This window comes from Plectropomus leopardus, chromosome 6 (genome assembly GCF_026936395.1).
Source record: "Plectropomus leopardus strain MGB_pleo_1.0 chromosome 6, ASM2693639v1, whole genome shotgun sequence".
Classification (NCBI taxonomy): Eukaryota; Metazoa; Chordata; class Actinopteri; order Perciformes; family Serranidae; genus Plectropomus; species Plectropomus leopardus.
Genome location: NC_142181.1, coordinates 27,757,293 through 27,773,125, shown reverse-complemented (window position 1 = coordinate 27,773,125; position 15,833 = coordinate 27,757,293). Strand labels below are relative to the sequence as shown.

The 15,833-nt window shown below is 40.3% G+C and overlaps 1 protein-coding gene across 1 annotated transcript; it reads right to left on the bottom strand.

Moving 5' to 3' along the window:
* Positions 1–180: 180 nt before the first annotated feature.
* Positions 181–15,306, bottom strand: brca2 (BRCA2 DNA repair associated). Its single transcript, XM_042486452.2, has 27 exons — positions 15,156–15,306; positions 14,676–14,774; positions 14,184–14,405; positions 13,958–14,021; positions 13,751–13,803; positions 13,624–13,652; positions 13,407–13,518; positions 13,268–13,323; positions 12,671–12,761; positions 11,887–12,540; positions 6,399–11,774; positions 6,053–6,151; positions 5,882–5,951; positions 5,288–5,787; positions 5,009–5,199; positions 4,716–4,903; positions 4,422–4,592; positions 3,350–3,722; positions 3,118–3,273; positions 2,888–3,035; positions 2,702–2,814; positions 2,413–2,611; positions 2,149–2,315; positions 1,899–2,037; positions 1,563–1,819; positions 1,218–1,361; positions 181–1,122 (listed from the first exon to the last, which is right to left on the bottom strand). Exons 2-27 carry the CDS (start codon positions 14,728–14,730, stop codon positions 778–780), a joined length of 9,972 nt encoding a protein of 3,323 aa, XP_042342386.2. The 5' UTR covers positions 14,731–14,774; positions 15,156–15,306; the 3' UTR covers positions 181–777.
* Between the last annotated feature and the right edge of the window lie 527 nt (positions 15,307–15,833).

Sequence of the window (15,833 nt, the reverse complement as noted above, 5' to 3'; positions counted from 1 at the left end):
GCTACAAAAAAAAGGGATCAGTGCCACAATAATGTGAGAAATTCATTATTATGACTTTGATGACACTGATTTTTTTCTTTCTAACAAGATATTTTTATGTTATAACAAGAAACCTCTATTCTATCATTTACCTTATTACATGAAACCTGTCATGTAAAAACACAATCATTTATTATAAAACATGTCACATTACAGTGTGGTCACTTATATTGTCAAAAACAATCCTCCTATAAAAGTGAAATTGTAGTTGACACATGCACTAGTTATTTAGGTTTGCAGTAGTTAGCACTTTTACTATTAAAATGATAAAGGAGAAATCATTTTTATGTTTTCAAAATAGCCCTTAGTACCTAAATAATGGACCAGCTTTTTAAATTTTTGCCCTAAAAACCTACCATGAGCCTCAGTTTTGTCAATATTACATTATCCTATGCAGTATCTGTATGTTATTTTAGACTGCTACATATAACTAACTACTAACTCCTTGATCAGCCCTCAGTTTTTGTCCTCAAAGCCAGCACAAATAAGGGATTATGGAGCTAAACTGCAGGACTACAATTCTAAATTTGCATTTAACATACAGAACTTTACAGACAAAACACATGGACTGATGAGAACAATGTAGATCAGCATGAAGTGATAACAGCAAGATTTCTGTCAAGTGATTTCAACTCTTTAATAGTTCCAGTGAGATTATAAAAGCAACCATAACGTGTGCCATCACAGCCTTTACATTCAGTCATTTGTACAGTTTTTAAAAGTCACAGTCTCACATACCTACAGTAAATCACCAACATGCAATGCCTGCGTATCAATCATAGCCAGCTCCTCATCATTCACCCATTCGTCCTCCACTGGTGTAATGACTGGAGTCTGTACAGTTTTTAAAGTGCTAGGTGTCCCTGACCTTCGAGGGGGGTTGAAAGTCTTATTTACACACGGAGAAGCCATTGAGACCAGATGGGTGAGAGGTGGTGGAGACGGGACACGAGACAGATAGTCCAGAGCTCTCTTCCTCTTCAGGGCGCAGGGGTCTTTCTCAGTCGAACAGTTTGCTGCGGAAGGTTTCCTGCTGACCGGTGTGAAGGACCCGAGGCTTCTGGCTGGCTGCTGAGACATCACCTGCATAACAGGACACATTTGTTTTTTTAAATCAATATGAAGTGGTTCTGAGAGTAAGTGCATTAAACAGCCCCACAGAAAATACATAAACTCACACGTGTTTTCGTGTCTTGTCTTCTGATTGTTGCAGAAGGTGAGGCTCGTGTTTGCAGAGCCGGAGAGGAGATGGACCTCAGGCCATCAGATTTGACTAAATGTGAAAGCTTCTCTTCAGCGATGGGAAAGAAATTCTCCTGACCCTAAAACCATAAGATGCTAATTATAGTTATGTCATTTTCACATGCACAATTTTGTATCTGAATGCTGATCAACATGGGTTTGTTTCTTTTCAAATGTGATATGAAGACAAACAAGGTATAAAATGCTTGATAGAGCACAATATGAAAGACTGAGCAAAGTTTTTGAAGCACATCTTCTGCTTTATAGTTAGGCAATTTTACCTGGACCAGATTTCTGAGTTGACTGAAGATTTCCTGCAGGTGAACTTCCTTGGGGTTTGTTGAGAAGACAGTCAGATCTCCAGCGTACACAACAGGAGTGGGAGCTGTGGACTGACCTCTCAGTTGCAGGTTGCTCAGAGCTAACAGGGCACGTGGTTTTACCCAATCATCCAAGCCAGACTGGGCAAAGCTGCTGAAACAGCGCACTTTTACAAAGTTCATTTTCCCATCGGTCAGATAAAATGCAGGAGAAAAACCTGTGTTCAAAAGCACAAACAATCATTTAGTAATAATATAATTATTAAGGCAGAAACAGTTAAGAAAAAAAACACCTACCCTGTCCATCTATGATACTGATGACATATCCTGCGAGATCAACCTCGCCACACAGCGGCTGGAATTCTGTGTTCTGAAGATCCACAAAATGGGTGGAGACCCTCGATTGAAAACGTGTTGATAACCATTCCTGAGAAGCCTGAATAATTAAACAAATCACAAACATTATAAATTATTTTTGTCATCCGTCTCACATTTCTAAACACTGACAAATACTGAGTGTGCTAAAGATAAACAGTCCCCATGGTACCTGTAGGTCTTGAAACTGTGTTTTCTTTGTACCAGTTAGCTGAAGAGTTGAGGTACCGCCAGGTTTCTTTCCATCCGAAGTGGCGAGATTGTACACTTTGTATCGACAGCCTTCCTTCAGTAGAGACTGAAGATCTGAGGGAGGTCGCCAAAGGTTCAACTGGTAAACTAAAACAAACAAACAAACAAACAACGATATTTTAATTCAGTGTTTGAGTACTCAACATCCCATGCATCAAACAATGAATAAAAATGACAGACACACCACTGCCGGGTTTGTCGCTGGAGTCAGCAATGCAGAGTCTCCACACAGGTGTAACGTCCCGTTTGGGACAGCTTCCTTCACTGTCCTCTGCATTTTCTAAAGCTCGTCGGTAGCGATCCTGCAGCGCTGCCTGCTTCCTCTCTATCAGAGAACGTCTGTAGGTTTGTAGACTCTCCAACTGCTGTTCACTCAAATGTGCCTTGAACATGTACGTAAAATAAGTGTCACTTTAAAACTCTATTCATAAGAGAAATTCCATCAACAAACTGTAAAGTACATTTCTTATCACCTCGAAGTAAGCTGGGTCATCCTTCACTGCCTCATAGAGCTCCTCTCCATCCTGAAGACTTGCAATACTCTGACGACTGATTGTCCGTCTTCTACGTTGAGGTTTGTTATTACCTAAAGATGACAATTTCGTTAAAACTCGTTCCATTTCAACCTATACTTAACATGATGAAAACACAATTCCCACCTTTGTCCTCCTTCTCAAATTCAGCTTGAATCCTGGCAAACAGGATCTCCATAGCTTTTTGTTTGTGGCTGTTGTATCGTCTTGCCTCCTTCTCTTCTGCACGAACAGAACGGAAGACAACGCCTCCATCTGGTTTCCTCTCCATCCACTGGGAAACATTAAAAACACACAGTCATATGGTGTCATAACACGAACCTCCAGGAGCAACATCGATGTAAGACTAAACTCACTTGTATTGGGTAGCTTCTGAGTATAATAATGTCCACACATCCTACTGCTCCTCCACTGCTGTACAAACAGGAGACAGGAAGCAGAAATGGCCGTGGATCTCTGTGAAATCCCAGTTTAGTATTCCATCGTGCAGGTCTGCTGCTATTGGCACAAATCTAAACACATAAACAATCAAGACTTATCCGGCTGCCTTGTGGAAAGAGAAGAAATTGTGCCCTCCCTCTAAAATACCTTTAACATGAGAGATTCAGGAGCCTCCAGAGGGGAGCAGGCATCTTGTGATCCCATCAGCTGAGCCCCGTGGATGATCAACTTGCCACCAACAGCCACTCGACCTTTGTGAAGCATGGCAGTCAAAGGTTCATCCAGCTGAGCTTTAATAGCATACCATCCATCTGTCAGCCAGACAACTGCAGATGGGTTGTCAGCCTTTGCATCAGCACCTTGTGGAGTCTTGGCGTCATTGAAACTCTGCTTGTTTAGGGAGTGACCCCTGGAGACGACCCCACAAACGCAGAGGACCAGGGTTTTGGCGGATGTATCGTCCTTCTCCATGATCTTTCTCAGAGCCGGCCTGCGGCTGTGGTCCACCTCCACATCATATCTGATACGTGTAAAATTAAATATATGCTTTATCGAACAGGCATTTCAATAAAATCACCCTTAAAATGTACACATTTAATAATCTTGTCCATATTAATTACACTCATTAAAAAATGTAATTGAAAAAAATATATTTTTTCGCTCATTTCTTTTCATTGAATGATTATAAAATGTAATTTATCCCGCCTCAAATCACAAAATGGCAGCAGGACATGTGTAACACCATTGTTCGTTCAGGCATATATTTGCACGTATTTTGCAACAGGATGTGTGGATGTTTTGTCAGAGGTATACTATGCAGGATTGTTGGTTACTGTTAGCAAAAACGCTTGACAGTGAAAGTCAAAGTAAAAGCCAACCTGATTCACTCTAGTTTCACCTTGCTATAGTCACATTATTCCAGCATTGTGTCCCTTGAATTCCCGCTTCTTATGGCCTGGCCACTGGTCGCTACCTGTTTATGAAGCCCTGACCTTCCCTGAGCGCTATGGGTTGCACACCCATAAACGTACTGAGCGTACGAACGTACAAATTCTGCAAGAAAAAAATACACCGCTCCACACTAGTGGGTCATAAGTGCTGACTGAGAGCAATTACTTATGAAAAAGTCAAATTCTGCATGGTAAACCTTTAAGCTCATGATGAAATTAACTTCAACTTAAGGAAAACACTAAACTGAAATAGCTTTAATCCTACGTACCTGTACTTCAGCTGGAGGAGAACCTGCTCTGGAGTGAGACAGAGGCTGCCCATTGTTTCTGGAAATGATCTTTCCATGGACGCCTGCTTCCACACAATCCATCTGTAGTGATTGTGCACCCACTCCTCGCTGATCAGTTTTGGATCAACACCTGGGGTGTCACATAATGCTCTGTTGATGGTGAAGAACAAAACAATATTCAGCACAGCAGTCTGATACACCTGGTTACTCAGACCTTACAATAGGTTCAACACTACAAAGTCTGGTTTAAACTCAACTAAAGTTGAATAATACCTATAAAACTCTTCCTTCCCTGCAGTCCCATCCTTGCTGGGGATCAGCCATCCTCCATCAGCGAGCTGAACGCCACCACCGTCTATAAATGCTTCCTGTTTGATAAACTGTCCTAAACTGAAGCGAAAAGATTCTGCTGTTTCACTGGTGATCTTAAACACATGCTGATGAACTCCGTGTCCATACAGCTGAAAAACAAGAACATGAACATGTCAGAAAGCTTATTACGTGACAATGATCTCATATATAACCAAATAAAACAAAACTGACTGAATAAACAGTTGTGGCCTTGCCTGTTTTTTGCTGTATCTTGCAGGAGACTTTCCATTCACTGCAGCTTTTAATGGTATCCTCAATACTCCTGAGGTTTTGGTTAGAAACAAACTGCCTGGTAAAGGTCGAATGGTCTGGCGCTTCTTTTTTCTGATCCTCATATCTTGCATATCACGGGCCAGCTCTATGTTTTGAAGATTCTGAAACATGGCTGCAGACCATAAACACATCATTATTTTACCTGCTGTGCAGAATATTCACAGTGTTACATACCGACTTAATTAAAAATGTCACTGCACCTTGGCTTGCAGACAAAGTGTTGTCCACAAGTGATACCTCTGCAGCAGAGTCCTCTGATCCACACCCAACAGGAAGCTTTTGATTATTCATCAAATAATCATTTGGAGTGTCAGCCAAAGCCACTGTCTGAATGTCTTCTTTGCTTTTATTACCAGTTTCATCTGTAGTGCTTTGTGTGTTTTTAGTGGGCAGTACAAAAGTGTTGCCGTTAAAGTGCGTAGCAGAGAGATGGCGGTGTTTATCCTCCTCCTCCTCCTGTGGTTTAGAGGAGATCTCTTGAACAACAGTTCTTTGTTTTTTGAATGGAGGCACAAATACAGAAGGTGTTCTTATTGTGTCCTTAAGCTCTGTATTCTTGCGATGCTCAGTCTTTGCATTCTTGAGGAATGGAGGAACAAACACTGGCGTCTTTGAATGTGCTGATTTTCTGTTTCTCGGAGTTGGGTGTTGTGTTGTTGTTGTCTTCTGCAACGTGGTTTCCACAGAGTTTTTTCCATTCCTGCAAAAAAGGAAAAAAGAAAAGAAAGAAAAATCACAGAGCCGATAACCTGTCAGCCACGTAAAAACACGGTCAACAATTACAGGCAACATACCTGTGTGGCCTTGTGATGTTTGGTTTATGAGAGTCACTGTACTGGAAAACTCTCCTGTCTTTCATTACACCTTAATTAAGAACAAAAACAGATAAAATATCAAAAGTTATTTAATTTTATGTGAGAAAATATGTGTTTTTCAGATAATTTGTTACTTGACTAGTGATTTACCATTTGGAAAACTTTTTTCTGGATTGAGTGTTGAACCTCTTGGACCATGAATAGTCCTGTCGAATTCTTCAAGTAATCGTCTTTTCAGGGGAGGCTGACCTAGAAGAATATTTCAAATCAGAAAGGCATTAACAGTCATTAACAGTCACAGATTAGGACTAGTAACTGTCTAATCCCATAAAGCTAAAATAGTCAGGACTTTGGCTGAGATTGCAATAACTGTTATGAAATGATTTTGTTCAAATACTTCTAATTCAATAAGACCTTAAAAACATTCAGAAAATCCGTGCATCATTAGCAAAAACATATCATCCTACTTAGAATTCTGAATAACACAGACACTTACCCGTCACATCTGGGTCCTCCACTGATCTTTTCCCTGTTCCCTTTTGTTCCTCTTCAGATCTGAAGATGGATTTGGGGTTATCTTGCAGTGGTACATCTTCTAAAGTCATTGAGAGACTTTGGCCAGCTAGTCCTTCATCTTCTAACAAAGCTTTAGTGCAGTCCAGAGCTTCCTGGGCGAAAAACCTTTGCTGGGTGTCAGTGCAGCCACTTAGATTAAGTGACTTAAAGTTTAGGACTGAAGACTCTTGTGGCCTTTTGGCATCAGGTCCCTCGCTGCTGATTGTCTGATTAGTTTCATAGTCCAACATGCTTGACATTTCTTCTCCAGGGTTGTCATTGAGGTTGCACACCCCTGATGGATTTGTATGTGTCTTGTCTTTAATAGAAAAGCAACGAGGTAAACTTGGATTTTGAGAAGTTTCGTTTCCATGGTCCATCTCTTGCAAAGGCTTTAATACCCTAGGGGCATTGAACTTGTTCTCTTCACTGGCTGTGGTGAGATTAGAATTTGAAGTTATTTTTACTTTTGATAAATCAGATTTATGGGGGCCTCCTGGATATGAGTTTGAATCATGACACTCTCCATCATCAAATTCTTTCCAAAAGTTCTTTGCTTTCAGCAGATTGTTCTGTGACACATGGACTTCTGCTCCCCCTGCAGTTGTGAAACCACAATGCATTTTCTCTGTATTTTCAGCATCTCCTTGTTTCTTGTCACTGTTCCTTGTGTCTGAAGCAGCAGGGATCTCTGCACTGAAAGCAATGTCACTAAAGAGAGCTTTTGCCTTCTGGTGGGCCTCAGATGAAAATGCCACTGGTTTACCACTGGCTGCAAGAAATCTACTATTCCCCGGCAGTGGACTGAGAACTTGCATCTTTGGATGTGATGGGTTCACATCGACTCCATCCTCAACTCCATCACATTCATTTAACAAAGTTTTTGCCTTCTTTAGGGCTGCGGATGAAATAGAAACTCCTTTGCCACTGGCTGTCTGAAATCCACCGTTTTGTGCTGGAAAAGTACTTTGCTTTTGTTTCAGATGTTTGTTTGTGTCCTCAAATGTAGCAATTTCATTCAGTAAAGACTTTGCTTTTGTCATTGCATCATCTGACAAAGATACTTTTTTCCCACTGGCTGTACAGAATCCACCACCATTCGATTCATTGATGGTAGAGGAACTTACGTTCTTTGACGTTGGGTTCAATTGGGAAGAAAGAGGCTTTGTCATCACAGATGGGTTTCCATGTACAGAAGCTGCTTTGAGAGAATCCGATGTATTCTTAAAAACAGCTTTGTGAATCTCCTCATCATCAGGGTGCAGCATCCAGTGTCCACCTCCAGGCTCTGCATAAATGTTTTTCTTCTCACCCCCAGTTCTGCTCATGGGTGCTTTTCTTTTGCTATTGTTATCATCCTTAATATCACAACCCTCAAAGAAAGAATCTGTTTCTTGCATTGCTTTTGCTGAAATACAGTCACCATCAAATTCTTTCAAAAGTTTTTTTGCTTTCAACAGACTGTTCTGGGACACATGGACTTCTGCTCCCCCTGCAGTTGTGAAACTACAATGCATTTTCTCTGTATTTTCAGCATCTCCTTGTTTCTTGTCACTGTTCCTTGTGTCTGAAGCAGCAGGGATCTCTGCACTGAAACTGATATCACTGAAGAGAGCTTTTGCCTTCTGGAGGGCCTCAGATGAAAATGCCACTGGTTTACCACTGGCTGCAAGAAATCCACTATTCCTGGGTGGTAGACCAGGAACTGGCATCTTTGAATGGGGTGGCTTTATATCAACTCCACCCTCAGCTCTTTCACATTCATTTAACAAAGTTTTTGCTTGCTCTAGGGCTGCAGATGAAATGGGAACTCCTTTGCAACCGTCTGTCTGAAATCCACTGTTCTGTGGTAAAAAAGTATATTCTCTGTGTTTCAGATGTTTGTTTGTGTCCTCAAATGTAGTACTCTTATCCACTAAAGACTTTGCTTTTGTAATTGCGTCATTTGACACAAATACTTTGATCCCGCTGGCTGTACAGAATCCACCACCAGTGCTTGATTCATTGATGGCAGATGAACTAATGTTAACTGATGTGGTGCACAACTGAGCAGAAAATGGCTGGGTCATCACAGATGAGTTTCCATGCACAGAAGCTGCTTTGAGAGAATCCGACATGTTCTTAAAAACACCTTTGTGAATCTCCTTATCATGAGGATGCAGCATCTCTTCATGTTTTATGTCTGGTCCAACATTCACGTTGTCAAACTCAATGCATCCACTTCCAGGCTCTCCAGAACTACTTCTCTTCTCACAGCCACTTCCACTCAAGGGTGGTGTACTTTTCTCATGTTTGACCGCCTTGCCATCAATACTGTTCTCAAAATCCCAGTCCTCAAAGAAAGCATCTGATTCTTGCATTTCTTTTGCTGAAATACAATCATCATCAAACTCTTTCAAATGGTCCTTTGCTTTCAGCAGATTATTCTGTGACACATGGACTTTTGCTCCCCCCGCAGTTGTGAAACCACAATGCATTTTCTCTGTATTTCCAGCATTGCCTTGTTTCTTATCCCTGTTCCTTGTGTCTGAAGCAGCAGGGAATTCTGCACTAAAAGCAATGTCACTAAAGAGAGCTTTTGCCTTCTGGAGGGCCTCAGATGAAAATGCCACTGGTTTACCACTGGCTGCAAGAAATTCACTATTCCTGGGTTGTGGACCAGGAACCTGAGTCTTGGAATGCATTGGTTTTACACCAATTTCATCCTCAACTCCATCACATTCACTCAACAACAGTTTTGCTTTCTTCAGAGCTGTAGATGAAATGACAACTCCTTTTCCACTGGCTTTCTGAAATCCACAATTTTTAGGTGGTAGAAGCTGATTGTGATTGGTGAGATGACCTGTTCTTAAAGCATCTCCTTTCGGTTTCAGTTTTTTGTTAGTGCCCTCAAGTGTATGAATTTCATTCAAAAGATGTTCTGCTTTTTTCATTGTGTCAGCCGAAATGGAAACTTTTTTCCCACTGGCTATAGAAGAACAACTATCATTTCTCAACTCATCGATGGCAGATGAGCCAATATTCTTTGATGTTGTGCCTGAGAGAGATGAAAGTACCTCTACAGTCGATGAAGGGTTTCCATTGAAAAAGGCTGCATTTGTTAAAGCCGCCATATTCTTAAAACCAAAATTGGGAATCTCCTCTTTTTGTTGTACAACCTCTGTAAGGGGTGCAGCTTGACAAGCATTCCCATTTTCAGACTCATTGATTGGTTTTTCAGGGAGCTGTACTTCCATCCCTTGAACATTTAGATATTTTAGGAGGGTTTTCTTATGAATGACATTTCTAGACAAGGGTGCTTTGCTCTCTTTTTTGTTAACTGACATCCCAGTGTCAGTGTCCATTGTGTCACAGTCTTTGAAGAAAGCATCTGCCTCTTGCATTGCTTTTGCTGAAATAGAAATATCTTTCCCACTGGCCAGCTGGAACCCACTTTGACATGTGGTTGTGTCCATTATGTTGTTTTTCAAACTTGTTGTGGCGCCTTCATCTCTAATGCCTGTGACTTGTTTGCCTGAACAGACATACTCTTTCATGTTGGATAAACAGCCCTGAACCGTCCTTTTCTTATCATTACCATAAGCTGTGGACTTCAGAATATTGTTATGATGCAAGACGGTACCATTGTGATTATCAACACAGTGCTTATGCTGTGTTTCAGCTTCAGTTTTGCTACTTTGCTTGTCCGGTGGTTTTTCACATGTCACAAGATTGTCCTGTAAATCTGCAAACAAAGCTCTGGCTTTGCTCAAACACGTTTTTGAGACTCTCAGAACATTTCCTCCAGCGGTCTTAAATCCCACACCAAGCATTAAAGGATTCTTGTTCTCCAGGTTGCTTGTTTCAGTGTGCCCAGCTCTGTCAAGATTTTTGGGTTCAACTGACATAATACTGCTGCTGCCTTCAAAGCTATGCTTTGAAGAGGAAGACACATCTTTAGTAGAGGAATATTCTTTTTCTACTGGACTTGACAATGGCAAACCTGTGGATTTACTTGTGATGTTGGATGTCCCACAATGTGTTTCAACATGTGAAACTAAGGTCATGTTGTCATGCATCACAGGTGCGGCCACTTGCTTTTCAGCTTCTAAGCTAAAACTGTCGTCAAAATCTATACCTGAAAGAAAATCACTGTCAAGTTCTTTGTCAACTTTTTGAGGAGAGGTGGCATTATCTTGACTATGTTGTTTTGGCTTTGCAGTTCTGAACTGTGTAAATTCAAACTGGCTATCCGCTTCTTCCAAAAGAGTGCAAAGCTCAGTCACGTCAGCTTTTTGTGAAGCTGTTAACTGGCAACTGATATCCACATTTTTTTCGGTTGTAGAAAGTGGCTGGTTCGATTTAGTGGCCTGATTATTCACTGATCCATGACCCACACTGATTTCTTCTTTAATGTCACAGGCACATTTGGCGGGCTTGTTGCTTGTAGTTCTTTCCCCCTCAGTCTCTTCAAAGAGACGCTTGGCTCTCTTCAGGTTGGCCGAGGAAACGTTTATACCCTTATTTGAAGCTGTTTTGAATCCTGATGTATGGACGGAAGGAAGAGAAACTGTTGTTTTCTCTGGCAGACTGCCATGGACTGGACCATTAAGTGGAGCACAATTAATGTTATCAACAGTTCCTTTTGCACAGCTCGGTAGTTGTGCTGATGTGCTCTCTATGTTAGACTCACTCTCTCTGCCAAGTCCTGGCATCTGGTTTTCCTTGATTGCGCTGGGCAGCTTGGCATCCGTTTCAGCTTTTTGTACAATATGATCCAAATGTGCTTTTCCATTTCCTGTATTTGTAGACGTGAAAGAAGTGGTTCTATGAATGTCAGTTTTAAAGTCTGTCCACTGTTGACTTTGACCACTGATCTCTGAGCTGGGAAGAACAAATGATGCAGTCACGTGAGTGCTATCTGCAACAGCAGACTGGAACCCACTGTCACTTATTGTGCCCTCATTGCAGTTCTTTTGATTAGTGGTAGAGACATGTCTGCTTTCACTGTTGCCATTGCAGTCACGGTGAGGGTTTGCTTGCATTGCTTTCTGCTTAGCTTGTTTCATGGCTGACAGACAAGCTGATGGAGAGAAGCCCTTTCGAGTAGTGTCCTCTGTTCCTTTACTCAGATTACTGGGGTCTAACATTTGACTGAAGTCTTGTGCAAAATCTTTGCAAAGCTGTGACATGTCAAGATCCTGGATTTTTGCTTGGACAGATGGAGGTAGATTTTCTTCTGCAAGATTTGCCTGTTTTTGCATCTCATTTTTCCCAATACTGCGAATATCCGCTTCATCTCGGGCTTTCTCCAACTGCTTCACATGAACACCTTGTCCTGAAACAAAGTATCATGATAAAAACAGATTAATTAATTTTAAAAAAAGTGTATTTTTCCATGTTAATAATACATAATCTATTATAGCATTTTTACACTTGAGAAATGTTACCAGAATCTGGAATCCCTGGTGATGAGTCCATCCTCTGAGACCGTGTGTCTTTTCCTTGAACTTGCAGTTTTGAAGTCACAACAGTGTAAACAAATTTTCTTTTTTTCGTTGTAAATCCAGAGTCTGGGGTTTTCATCAGTGGCCTGACCGACTGGCCAGAATCAGAGTCACTTTGCAGTTGTCCTGTCAACACTTTGTTTTCCATCTGTGTAGCACAATTACTATCATGGCAAGAAGTATCCACAGTACAAGGTGGAATTTCAGATAAACTCAAAGGAGACCACTGGGTGATTGCAACATCTCCAGTTTTAATGGGTGGGGATGAAGGAAGAATGCCATGCTCCTGATCAGCTGTTCTCTGCTCACTGGATTCAGCACTGTGTGCATTGTTGTCCGTGTGCTCTTTTGTAGGAATAATTTGCTTTCTTTTGCTTCTGTCAGTTTTTGCTTTTCTCAGCGCTGAACTACTTTTGGTGAAAAATAAAGACAGAACATTTTCAGCTCCATCAAGAACACTTGCTACTGCACTGCGAATTTCTCCATCTTCAATTGCATCTGGTAGCTTCTGTTTCCAAACAACACCACTCTGATTAAGTGAACTTTGGGGGGAGTCGTGGGGCTCTGGATTCTGACTAGCTTCAGGGGAAACAACACCTGTTGATGATAGATCAGAAATCAGTATAATTTCGCATTATGCATCTAGAAGCATGTGCAACAAATAAATAAATCTGTTGCACTACATGGTTATGCAACTGATATTCAGAGCTAGTGCACCACACAGTACCTTGGTGGACAGAGGGCATGTCATCATTTTTGGGTGACACAGTTCCAACTTTGGATGCATTTGAAAGAGAGGGGAAAAGCTTCCGTACAAACTAAGAAAGACAAAACACAAAAACGGAGTTTCAGAAGCAATTTCAATAGCCACACCTGTATTTCCTGGTTCAATGTAATGGCATGTTTCTAGGGCTGACATATTGTGGTCTATACTGAAGTTTTTTCTGCATGTGTGTATGTTGGGACACCTCTTTATTATATAACCTGGAAAGTTCACTACAGAGTTATAAAAGAGCGACAAAAAAAAGTGAAATTCTCATGCCCTTTTTCTTCCTCTTGATTCCTCATCTATTCTCATTTAATATCATATGATGTGGAGAATTTGTGTTTTCAGCATATTACCTTTCTTTACAATGTCATATAATAGAAAATGAGCATATTATTTTTTAACTTGGACATTTCACACAAAACAACAACAAAACAAAAACAAACAAAAAAACTATTGTGTCGCTGATACAAAATCAAAAGTCAGGTGCGCATACAACAGAACCAGAGACTCAACTTTTAGCAACACTCTACAAATTGTAAGGTCTATTGGTCTCACCTCAACATTTTTGTCTGCTGAAACACTCACAGGACAGGGACTCTCATCAGTTTTAGCTATGAAAACAAGAAGACACACTAATCATTTAACAAATCACAGATAAGGCTTTTTAAGACAACCACCTGTGTCATTTGCTTACATAAAATCAGAGTGGATGGCACTGCTGGTGGGGTATTTAGAGAACTGGTCCATGACATGTCAGGATGAATCTGTGCTCCGAGACTTTCAGATATATGCTTGGCATGGCCCACCTGTATCATTAAAAAAGAAGAAGAAGAAAGAAGAATAAAAACGTTATTTATTACAAACATTCAAAAAGTGGAATTTGACATCACTGTTGGAGTCAATACACTTACTGGGGATTTTTGTGGGGTATGAAGCAGATCTGTAGAGATGACAAAATCAAATAAAATAACCAGTGATTATCAAATTGTTTTTTAATGTAATTTAAACAGATGAAATACACATACACTTGCAGCTTACCAAAACTGTCCTGATACTGAGGCTGGGAACCTCCATATTTCTCACCTGGAACCCTGTGCAGAACAACCATCAAGAGTTAGCCTATGTATAAAATCAATATTAGTTCCCTATTTACTTTAACTGAACAGCCATTGAAGTAATAATTATGCAGAAATGAATTTACTCAAAAAACAACAACCAGCAGTGTCTCTGAATGGTTGCACTCACCCCTCTTTTGACACCCGAAACAAATATGGACTTTGCGTTGCTGTCAATGGCAATGTTTCTTTTTCTAGGACGTACCACAGAGAAACACCATTTTTAGATACAATGTCAAAAGCTTATCAATGCAGACACAAGCAAGATATTATACTTTCCAACAATGACTTACAATATCCTATACAGACAATCCATACTCCTGATTAGCATATTCTTGAACTAATTGCAACATTACCTTGTTCAAAAGTCAATGATTGCTCATCCTCAGTTTCAGGTGACACAACTCGACTGCGTCTGAAAACTTTGGGCGTGGAAAACAGCTGACTGTCAACAGCAGGTGTTTTAAAATGTCCCTCTTGGTTAGCACACAGGTCATCTTGATCAGAGATACTTTCCTCATTAGTGAACGTTTGAGCTGTCAATGCCTCAAACCAGTTGGGGTCCAGTGGTCCCAACTCTAAATTGTAAAATAATTGTAAAATAAACAACAACAACAGTTTATAGATCAGTGAGAAGTTCACAGCCTCCAGCATACAGAACATTATGTTTTGTCTTGAGTCTGCAAAAAAAGTATCATTTCATGATTATGCAAGTGGATTTCAAGGTTGGACGCAATATCAGGAACAGCTGTACAATGTAATGCATTACAACAGTCCATCCTGAAACATGGACAATGTTTTGTGCAGCTTATAATGTTAAATATTTTTTGAGACGACTATTGTCTTACCTTTCCAGATTTCATCTTTGAACGTGTCGTACATGGTTTTTGAGGGTAAATCCATTCCAGATAGTTTATGTAATCTCTAAAGTTTGTTACGTGGCACACCTGAGAAGAGAAAGCTTTCATCATGAATAAGTTAAAAACCAGGCACGTATCTAAGGTAAGTTAGCTTTAAACTGAGCGATGAGTTTCCCCAGGGTGGGCACGGTCAGCTTAGCGTTAGCTGCTTTTCAAACACATTAGTTTACGCTAACGTTAGGTAGCTTGATCGTAAAACTGCTTATGAGTATTTGTCGAGAGGGTTAAGTTAGCTAACGTTTGACTCACAGCCGTAGAAAGTGTTACAATTAGTTGCGAATGTCTAAAAAAACCCATAACTTCAGTTTTTGATTGTAATTACAGTGAATGCTTAACGATGCTCGTTCGCAAAAGGAAACCAGACGGCAAAAGTAGATTTAGTTTAAATTTAAGGTTGTTCTAACTTACCATGTCGGCGTCCGAGAGTGTTGACCTTCATGTCGTGATCAAAACTTTGACAAAATGTTGTCAACAAACCAAAAAAACCCGAATAACGGAGAGGTTTCACTGCGAGTAAACCTGCTAGCTAGTTTGCCCCTGCTACAAAAACAAACCTCGCGCGCCGCGCACCGGAAGTCAGCACGACTTCAAAATAAGAGTAATGTTAAACTAAAAGGCTTAAAATATAAAAGGTTTAAGAGCGGACGAGACTACAGACTGTATATGAAGATTATACACATTCTGTGTAAGAGACACACCAGGTGAAAAAATACTAAATAATAAAAAACACTGATCAGTTTTGAGATGTTGATCTTCTTTCAGAATAGTGAAAAGAAAACAGGCAAAATATGCATTTAGGTGATAAGTTCAGATTTCTGTTCTGTAAGTTTATGCAAAAACTGCCTCTTTAATCAGAATGGTTTATTTGCATATTAAAACATAATTTAAACATAATATTTCATGGTGATATCTACTGATTGAAATGTTTACCGTTTTAAAATGTAGTTCCTCATTTTTTGTGTAAAATGTATGGAATGGAATGCTTTGCTTAAATTGTTTTTGTTATATTTCCTAAATTCAGCCTTGAGGATAAGCAGTCAGATACCATCCACGGTCCTCCTGCCAGAGGTGATTTCAGCACAACAT